Source organism: Apteryx rowi, unplaced genomic scaffold (assembly GCF_003343035.1).
Source record: "Apteryx rowi isolate R43461 unplaced genomic scaffold, aptRow1 scaffold_206, whole genome shotgun sequence".
In the NCBI taxonomy this organism is placed as follows: Eukaryota; Metazoa; Chordata; class Aves; order Apterygiformes; family Apterygidae; genus Apteryx; species Apteryx rowi.
Window position 1 is genome coordinate 882,494 of NW_020448375.1, and position 10,290 is coordinate 892,783.

The 10,290-nt window shown below is 41.3% G+C and overlaps 1 protein-coding gene across 10 annotated transcripts in view; it reads right to left on the minus strand.

Annotated features, from left to right (window-relative positions):
- WDR11 (WD repeat domain 11) overlaps positions 1-2,568 on the minus strand; it is a 55,145-nt gene extending 52,577 nt beyond the window's left edge. For 6 of the 10 annotated variants that reach the window (XM_026063977.1, XM_026063976.1, XM_026063975.1 and 3 more), the window contains exons 1-2: positions 2,394-2,568; positions 986-1,097 (exon numbers count right to left, since the gene is read on the minus strand). In XM_026063977.1, the coding sequence (XP_025919762.1) occupies positions 986-1,097; positions 2,394-2,479 (198 nt within the window). In that variant the 5' untranslated portion in view covers positions 2,480-2,568. Of the gene's footprint in view, positions 1-985; positions 2,270-2,393 lie in introns of all 10 variants that reach the window. The other 4 variants (XM_026063981.1, XM_026063984.1, XM_026063980.1 and 1 more) reach the window with 4 other exon arrangements.
- Positions 2,569-10,290: the final 7,722 nt, after the last annotated feature.

Here is a 10,290-nt window from a genome sequence, read left to right on the forward strand (position 1 = left end):
TCTACACAGTGAGGTGACTCACATCTTTCCTCTGATACATGGGCAAGAAGTGGTTCCTACAGAAACGATGGAACAACCCTCCCATGTAAAGATTGCAGAGGAGATGTAGCCTCTATTCTAGTTCGCTGGCTGGTCATAGACCATGGAGAAGCAGCATCTGCAGCCCAAGAACCTGTGTAGAGCCTGATGGAGAGCATGGAAGGACAGCAAAAGACCTGTATTTCCCTCAAAAATTGTTACAACGTGTCCTACAGAATTTCTAATTATTAATGGTTTTCCAAAGAGGTATGTGAACATCACCTACATAACTGATTACATTTCTATTCCTGTGGCATCTGGGCTAAGGGCTATTTAACATTAAATCTGTCAGTCAAACATTCCCCTAAACCCTGACTGAACCAGTCATACTCCACAGTCAAACAAATGATTTATCAAAGAAATGCATCCTGTTCCGCACTTGATCCAAAGTTAAACACTCTCACTGATGCCATTTCAAGTTGAGGACCTGCAAATGAAAGTATGTTTCCCCTACACTTAACATTAAATTTTAGCCATTTTTTATGGCTAAAATAGAGGTCAGAGTTTTGGCTGCCATTTTCTACAGGTAAAACAAGAAAAAATTAAAGTAACTTCCTGACTGAATGCTGGGTTGGTTCCCCCACAACAGGAATGATCAGCAGGGGCAGCAAAAAAAGATTCATTTACTGTTTTGCAATGTTAAGAGTCTCCTTAGAAACATTTTTGTCTGTGTCCTACAACACAATCAAGTATGTTTCTATCTATCTAAAGGTACACCACCAATATCAGCTAAAATTTTAACATATATGGTTTGATTTAGCCATAAAAGAGATCATTCAAAATATGGGCATTTTATAACAGGCTTAATGTAAAAGTCAAGTTCCACATAATATCAAGTATTTACAGTGATTAATAATAATATATACACCATAATCAAATAATATACCTTAAAACATGTATATCTCACCTTGACAACATTAGCTTTGTGTCTTTCCAAAACTTGTAAAGTCTGAGCGGTATTGGCATCAACTATCAGCACAAGAGAATGACATCCATATGCAATCAAACCTTGCCATCCCCTAGAATAGCATACATCATCATCAAACAGTCAAAAAAGAACAAAAACCACTTCACACCCATAACAATGCTTTTTTTTGGTAAGATGAATTCATAGCTAGAGACACAAGTATCACACAGTAAAAGCTACTTAGTAAAACCCCAAAGCACTATGAAATGCAATTCCAGCACCATCTGCTGAACCTTTTGCTGATGTAACCCTAAGAAGCCACAAAGCATCTCCTTGTGTCCATCTATAAATATCCCCTTCTGTAAATTGTAAAAGCATTCCCGGATTTTATAAATGAACATGCTGATAAGTAAAATATTCTTTTTTTTTTTTTAAATGCATGAATGGTTATAGAAATCATGAAAATCTGCTGAGGCCTGTTTGACCTCACAGGATGGATTAATGCAGCCACTGATGACAATCATAAAGGTATGGTGAAGACTGAGCAAGGGAGAACAGTCAAGGAAGAAAACCAAAGTGTCAACATAGAACAGAGAACTTCAGGCAATGTTCACTGCTTTGAGAACTGACAAACTTAAAGGCTATACTTTTCAAAAGTTTTAACTTCTCTGCCTCGGATTCAACAGCATTAGGTTAATGTTTCCCAGAACAGTTGGGTGAACTTGTTGATAAATACAAAAACCAATGTATATCTGTTTTGTACATTACTCAAAATATAACAGAAAAAAGGCCCGTATTAGAAACCAGAAGAAGCCACCCAAGTGTCAATGGTTTGTTACATCAATAAATCCTTTGCCTAAAGAAACAAATGTTATTATCAAAATAGAAATAGAATAAACTCTTCTAAAGACATGGCTTTTTACTTGCTTGGGAACTAGGCAGCTCAAACTTCATTGCTCTCTGTCTATGCTTTGCTGGCCTCTGCTGTCATAAGTTTGCCCAGTGACTAGCAGAATGGGACCCTGCCTTGTGTACAACAACGCACCACATAAAAGTGCCTATATGCAAATCTCAGCTTAAAATTTAAAACCACGGGGTCTTCTAGCTAGCAGAAAGCTTGAAGAGACCCAAGTAATGCAGAAGAGAGCGAGGATCCATCAACTTAAGGCGGAAGAAGGCCGGAAGCCCGAGGCGGGCGTCAGTACGGCACGAAGAAGCCCCAAGACGGCCTTGTGGTGTGCCGCGGGGCGAGGCGGCCCTCGGCCTCAGGGCCCTCCCGTTCCGCTGCCGGGGAAAAGGATAAGCCCTGTGGCCGCGGGGCCCGGCGGGGCCCGGCACAAGCCGTCCCCCTGCCCCGGGCCCCGGCCGACCGCCCCGCCCCGCCCGCAGCCCCTCCCCGGCCCCTCACCAGTCCGCCGCCCCCCTGTTGGGCGCGCTGAGGGCGCCCGTCAGGGTCCGCGCCGACAGCTTGATGTTCACCGTGAAGGGCTGCATGCCGACAGGCGGGCGGGGAGTGGCGGTGACCCAGCGCGCTCCGGCCTTGCCCGACTCCGCCGCCGCCGAGCAGGAAGCGCCGCCGCGGCGGTGCGCCGCCGGTTCGTGCCGCCGGGCTCCGGGTGGGCCCCGCGGCTCCAGAACGCGAGTTCCGCGCGGCCGCCGCGCTGCCCCGGTGAGGGCCGCGCTGGGCGGGACGCAGGGCCCCCTGCGCTGCCCGTGCCGCTTTCTGCCGAGGCTGTAGCCGGGAAACCCAGAGCGACCGCCTGGAGCCGCTGGGCCTGGGGCACGGGTTTAGCTTCCCGAAGCTCTGATCGTACAGCCTGGAAAGAAAATGCTCCGCAGGGATCTCCGAACCCTAGCCTGCCTCTGCTGAAGACCTCTGGGAAACCATGTGTTTCCTCCCAGTCCACAACCGGGACGCCAAAAGTTTTGTAATACAAAAATGTCCAACTGTGCCTTCAAAGGTACCCATCTGAAAAGTATCTGACAAAGTATCTGTCACATCCAAACCCTTGTGTGCCGGATCTCTGGGTGCCTTGCTGCTGCAGAACCAATTACTGGATCCAGCTAATTTTTTCATCATACTCATTTCTTCTCCAAAGTTACCTGTTAAATAGAGAAAGACAACAGCAACAGCTCTGCTGCAGTAATCACAGTGTTGCTGCTCCGTCCCTCAAAAGTGACAAAAACCTTTAACCACGAGGTACTGAGTCCCACCTTGTGTTATCCATGCTCCAATCTGCCCGTTCTCCAAACTGTCATTCCTACTTGGCAAAGACATCCGGACGGACACATCCTAGCGCAAGAACAACACAAAAGCACACACTGTGCATTTGCGCAGGAATGCACCAGGTTGCAAAGCACTGAAGCATCTGGAGTTTTTCAGTCAAACTGGAGCAGCAAAATTTGCCATTTCTTTGAAATTCTATTTCGTGATCCCTGCCAAAACCCAGGAGCAGTCAGCAGACACCATGTGCTCAGTTTGTTTTATACTGTTATATTGAATGGAAAAAAGTTTGGAATTCCAATATTTTTAATGAACTGGAGGAAGCTACATCTATTCTCTGTGCCACAGCATTAGTAAGATGGCCAGATTCAGATAGCTCCAGGCAAGTTTTTTGAGTTGTAGTTGACATATGTTGTACTGTTTGTGGGTTTTGCTTCTCTTCAAAATAGGAATGGCTATTAATTGTTTGATTGTTATTTTTTTTAGTGAAAAAGATGCCACTAGAGGGCCAAAGCTGGCAAGATCCTAATGTCAGCTATATGTTTCTGAAATGTTGTGGTGTCAGTTTGTTACAAAAGGTGCAAAAGGTCCTGTTCTTCTTCTTTTTTCTTATTAATCACAATTGAATTTGTAAAAGGGGGAACTCAAGAAACTACCTGCAGCTGATGTCTTTTCCTACTCTCTTCTAAAGAAATCTGCCCTGGAAACACAGTACATGACTCAATACAATTTTTAGGTAACCATTTAATACTGGAACTCCTTTCTCAAAGTCTGATCCCAAAATATATCTCACTGTTCGGAGAAATAGAGGATTGTTTTTGTTCCTTTTTCTTTGACACCATTTGAGGACAACACCTCAAGAGATCAATTCTGCAAGATCCTGAGCAAACACTAACCTCATTAATTTTAGTTATTTTTTGCTTATCCTTTATTTTTACTCGGTGTCCTTGGGCATCCTGTTGCTACTCATGTTTTAGGGGTCTTTTTTGATAGTTTGCTTGGTTTGTTGGCTTGGGTTTTTGGCAGTATTTTGGGGGGATGAGGGTGGGTTGGGACTTTTTCACACAACAGAAACAGAGGCTCCTTTTGACAGCCTTGTAAGTTTTCCATCCATTTTCTTGACCTCAGAAAACCAAGGAGTAAAAGAAATGCCCGAGAGAGAGATACATTAAGGTAGTTGAAGATAAGAAGAAAGGTACCAGGAGAAGGGAAAGATAGAAGGAAGTGATGACAGTGTCAGCAAAATAATAGGTTGAAGAATTAAGAATGTAAGAGTGGGCTAGTTTTCTGGGTCAGATAGTGGGGCGAAAATCACTTCAGAGTGCATCAGTTGTCTCTGAATATCAAGATTCTTCAAAGAGAGAAAGAAGAGATGAGGAAGAGATTTGTGACAATGATAAGGGTCACTGGAAGAGCTGAAAGAAATGGGAATATTGTGAGATGTCTGATACAGGAGAAGAACTGTCAGAGGGGAAGAAGAGGTGTGTGCTGAATGGACTCCATGTGACCCCTTTGTTCCCTGTAGCTCCTCACCAACAAAGAGACTGAGACACAGCAATGGATGTGAACCAAAACTAGAGACACAAACTGTTTCTGAGGTGGTCAACGGTATGCACTCTAAAATCAAGGGTGGAGAAAGAGGAAGTGGTGCTGTTATTCCAAATGAGAAGAGGCTGAAGGACTGTGGAAGCTATTGTAAGAGAAAGGTAGAGACTACAGGGATGGTTATGTGATAATAATCTTTCTTAAAAAATATTTTCTAGTTCTTTTACAGTAAAATCAACTCAGCGTCCACTCGGGACCTCTTTTGCAAGAAAGGCTTCTGATGGCACAAGTACGCTCCTCAGAATCAAGAGAGACTTTCTACAGATACCATTACTTGTCAATACACCCTGCTCTAAAGCTCTGTAATAATCAATATATCATATTGCGAAGGTGCCTTATATAAATCTACAGAAGTTCATGTTTCATAAAAATTGAAATCTTATTGATCTTAGAAAAAATCAATGCCTGAAAAGATGAATTAAAACTGGTTTCTGGTGACCTCTTTGAAAATGTGGCAAAAGCTGATGTGATGCAGTGGTCATTTTTACATCTTATCGTCCACCATTGCCAAGTAAGAGTGCAAAATATTCAGGTGAGACACTTAGTCTGCTCATTCACCTGTAAATATAGTGATACATTTTTGATTGCTGTGCAAGCAATAAATATCAAACTTAACTGCACAGTCAGTAATGCTGTTCAACCCACTAAAGCCTCTGGGATTAGCAAATGTCCAAGAAATGATGCCCAGTGAGAGAGGATTCTTTCTGCACAGCTTCAGCTCCAGGTGTCCTCACAAGGTTCATATGGAGAACAAGGTGGTGGGTGACCATAAAAATCAGTGAAGTAAAAAACGTCATATTAAATAAATAACCAGAACTATGGTTTTACATAGCTTTAGGTTTATGATTCTATGTAATGCTGGTGTGAGTTTGAGCAATAAAAAGTGGCACCAAAATATAGATATACACACAGTCTTCCTCTTTTTATCTTTTATATAATAATAATTACTGCAGGAATAATCCTTGTGAAAGCTTCTGAGACTTCCTTAATTTCCATGGCCTTCAGCTAGAGCTCTAGGAGCTCATGGGATCCACCAACAAACCACCACAACTGGAGAATGTGCTATGTTACATTCCATTATACAAAACCCTGTTTAAAATCAGGATATGTAACTAAGTCATGTAGACTATTGGGCAGAGTTGTATTTGCATTACAGATCACATTGCTATTACCCTAGCACTATCATTTCTACTCCAAGCATTTAAGACTTCTTAAGTGTTCTCCTAATTAAGTGTCCCTTGTTGAACTGGGGCGGTAGGAGTAATCCCATTCTCAGATCTATCAGGACTCAGAGAATTAGGTTGTCTTTCAGCAGAGTGCTCCTATGCAACAAAGAAATATGAGCAATCACATCCTTACTCAGCAAAGCATGTTTGTATAGCAAAACACTTCAGATATTTCTAAAGCTGCACTAAAGAAAGAGAAAGCAAATATCTCAAAGCATTGCTGAATTCAAGTGGAATTCAATAGTGAGCATTAGTGTGGATAACTTTGTTATTTAAAATCAAGCAACTGGGGGGAGTTGCAAAGAAAATGCATCTGAAGTCGACTAATCTAATCACAGCCTAACTCTGTAACTCTAATAGAGATCTTTGCATTTCATTTCATAATTTTAGAAAAAGATGATAGAAAAGGTATTTACGAAAAAGATTCTATTGCTGAGACTTCACAGTTCTGCTGAAATTAACACAAAATCACAAAATGAATATACAAATTTCAGAGTCTGAAACATTTCACTCCGAGAACCCTATCAGCTTTATGAGAAATCAGATACTTTTGACCAGAGCCTCAATTACTTGCTTCCTTATGCCAAATGCAGTCAACTCAAAAGTTCAAAAATCGTCTAGGAACTCTTCTTCCAAGTGAGCACATATGGCCTAATCCAGTTTTACTAAAGCTGCTGAACATGTATATATTAACTTTCAAAGGCAGCAGATTCAGACTGGAGCAAAATAAGAAGAGAGAGACTTTCTGCAGTACAAAATATTCAAATACTCAGAAAACAGTGAACTCTACTGTGCTTGAATGAAGTCTAACTCACTGCCATATTTATCTGTCAACCGTCAGCTATTTCATTCAGCTATTTAGAAAAGGCAAAAATAGAAGGGTATTTCTTATAGACCAAAGCAGAAATATGTTTACACTGATTTCTTACTCAAAAATAGCATCTTGCTTCCAACTTTTTGGTTCTCTGATACAACTGCAGTGCAGACACTTTATGGCAATGCCTTTACTGCTTGGTGGAACACAGGCCAGAAAGCAGGGCTCCATACCTCCATGGCTCCCAGCCTAGGCTGTCTGTGGCACAGTTGCTAAGCTGCTACGTGGCCCATTATGTCTTGCTGCATGTGAAGCTGATCCTCTAGGAAACACTCTGGGACAAGCAGCTTACTGCAAGGCACTGTGCTACTTTCAAGATGAACAAGGCATTATCATGTGCAAACATCCACATTGCAGATATAGCTGTAACCTTTTAGAAATTGCCTGGACCCTTATCTTAGGTTTCTTTCCAGCCAGTTTGGAGGCCAGATGCTTTTGCTTGGGTTCAGATATGGGTGGGCCTGTCAGTCTGGAAAGCATGGCTTTTCCAAAACTGAAATACTCACAGGACCAGCTGTCATTCAACTTTTTGGCAATGAGAGGGTTTCATGGAAAATAAAAGGCAAGGAGAAGGACAGTGAAAAGGAAGATGAAAGAAAATATCAGTTTTTCTATTCAGATAGCTGATAATTGGAGTAAATTATTGCTCATTTTCTGATTAAGGATGGTGAGTCACAGCCACAAAAAAAAATTCTTCGGCACTCACCAGTGTTTGGTTAGGATGGTACACAAACTCCCAACTGGTCCATCTTAAGTGGAACATCCACCTTTACTAACAGATAGCAGTGTCACCAGTTACAGATCTCTGTGAACAGATATTCATCCTACTATAGGCAAGGACAAAGCCATTTTCATAAATATTAATGCCTTGTTACATTCAGACCAAGGGCAAAGGACTATAACTAAATACCAAAATGAAATAGGAAACAAAAAGCATGGTCCTGAAAACAGGACTAACATTCTTTTATTCTCTATTTAAAAAGACAGAAAAACAAGTTCCCCCCAACAATTGCAATTTATTTGCCACTAAAACATCTTTCATTGAAGTACAAAACATTTCTCTGTACTTTCTGCATTTTGTCTCTGGTGGTTATGCAATACCCTAGAATGAAGCAAAGGCATGATGCTCATATATGTTACAGATTCACAGATGATTATCAGTACCTATTTGAAATTTCTTTCATGTGAAGGCTTTTATCCAATAAAATTAGTACATCACCCAGAGTCTATGATCCTTAGCACTGCAGACAGGCATTTTCCATTGCTTTTCTGCACCTTTTGTTGTTGTTGTTATTTGGTAACAAACTCTACCTTTTCAGCAAATAGAGAAATGAACTATTGAGTCAGCTTTGGTAAATTGTTCACCAGCACAGTAAAGTAAAAGTAATATTGCTTATTACAAAGGAGAGGTTTTGTGGTACAAAACCAACAGTTCCTCTCACATACTTCATGGTATCCACCTAGAGCAAAGATAAGAAATTAGACTTCAGCCACTTTGAGACATGTATTTTAAAATACACTCAGCAGTCACTTATTCTCTCCTTGCTTGGCTTAGTTTTGCTGTGCTTTGCTTGTGGATGGGAGGGGAGGAAGTGCTGAAAGTTTCCCACTTGAACCAAACTCTGATGGAAGGGTGAGAATTGAGTTAATGTAGCAGCAACCTCCTCAGAATGATCCCAGTGGAAGAAGTTGTTTTAAACATTAATCATGTTGGAATACAAGGTCTCAGACTGCCAAAGGGATCACTAAACCTTGTCATCTCACAGCACTGAACAAGTAAACATGTTTCAAGAGTGGCTTAGTCCTGTATCAGCTATTCTTCAGAGTGGATGCAAAGTTTAGAAGTGCATTGGTTAAATTGCACAAAAAGAGGAAAAGAAGAGTAATAGGAAAAAGACTTAAATTTGAATGCTTGTGCAAGAAACACTCAAAAATCTATCAGGTTCCCTTTAAGTGAATGTGCTTCAGCTAAGTCTAAAAATCTTTCAGTCTTTCTTAGTGAGGAAGAAGGTTAGTTCTACTGTTGAATTTTAAGCTGATTGTTCTGCAAGTCATGGTTATTTTCCTATTTTTGACAAAACAGACCAAAAGGGAAGAGAGGCAGAATGGTAAAAGATGGGAGGAATGTTGAGATTTTCAGGATACAAGGCAGTAACTGTGGACAAAGGTGCAGGGCTGGTAGGTCAACCCTGACAAACTCTGTAGGGGCTTGTTTTCCACACCTGGTTTGTAATCCTGCTGGCTTAGTCAACTGCCTCTCCTTCAGCAGATGTTCCCTGGCTGTCCCATCCCATCACCTGGTGCTGTCCAATGGCATCAGTTTCAGGATCAAGTGAAAAGCTAAGAAAGATAGAGGGAGAAAAGAAGGAGCAGAAATGGAGGAAGACAGTAGGGTCAGTTGCATGATAGAGGACAAGACAGACATGGCTTTCACGTGCATCAGACTGGGTCTTCACTGACCAGACAGACATCAAGGGTTGAAGGTAGACTTGTTTTTGAATAGATGTCATCAAAGAAAAAGTTTCTGAAGTGGTCTGCTGTTTTTTTTCCACAAATATTTTCCTTAGCCTTCAGCATTTCTCTTTTTTAAAGGTCCAAAAAGATGATGAAATGCAGAATAAATTATTATTTAGAAATTAAACTTAATTTCTATAGCACCAGTTTTGTTACATTCCTTTCTGATTTCATCCTATCCTCAAGTATCCATGACTACTCTAACACAATCATTGAGAGGCACTGGTCTTTATGTGTCCTTTCATTACCTTTCTTTGAATACTCTTGCTGACGAACCCACTTCCCTGAAAGATGTTGCTATAGCAGAGTTCACAGCTGAGGTAGATTTCCTATCTGCTGCTGTTAAAGAAAATTTTCATTAAACATAACTGAATTTCAGATGTGAGTTCAGGAAATATCATTTAGGAACAACTATTCAGAGAACAGTCCTCTGATCAAGCTACAATTCTTCTCTTGTATCTGGCAATAATGACACTGGCAGCCTTCTGGCAGGGCTTCTTTTAGCCCTTTTCAGGGCAAACATCTCATTCCACTGGTATACATTGCTATTGTGCAGCTCAGTGTCTGAGGAGACCTGGAACAAGATATGAGAACAACATGGGAGAGAATGAGCTTCCTACTGCTGTTTTGCTCTTGGCTCTGTGTGACTCACACTGCCCATAATTACTGGAGCTCTTGTGCATATGAACAATGCATTGTGTCTGTTATCTTTTTAAAACGTGGACACACGTATTTCCCTCTTCTGTCTGGCTTGGGTAGATTTTTGTGAAGAGAAAGTCAAAAACTACTTAGGAGTTGGAACCATACAGTGTAATGATGCTGGACCACAATATTGGGGTGGTTTGATCCTTTGAATGAGGGA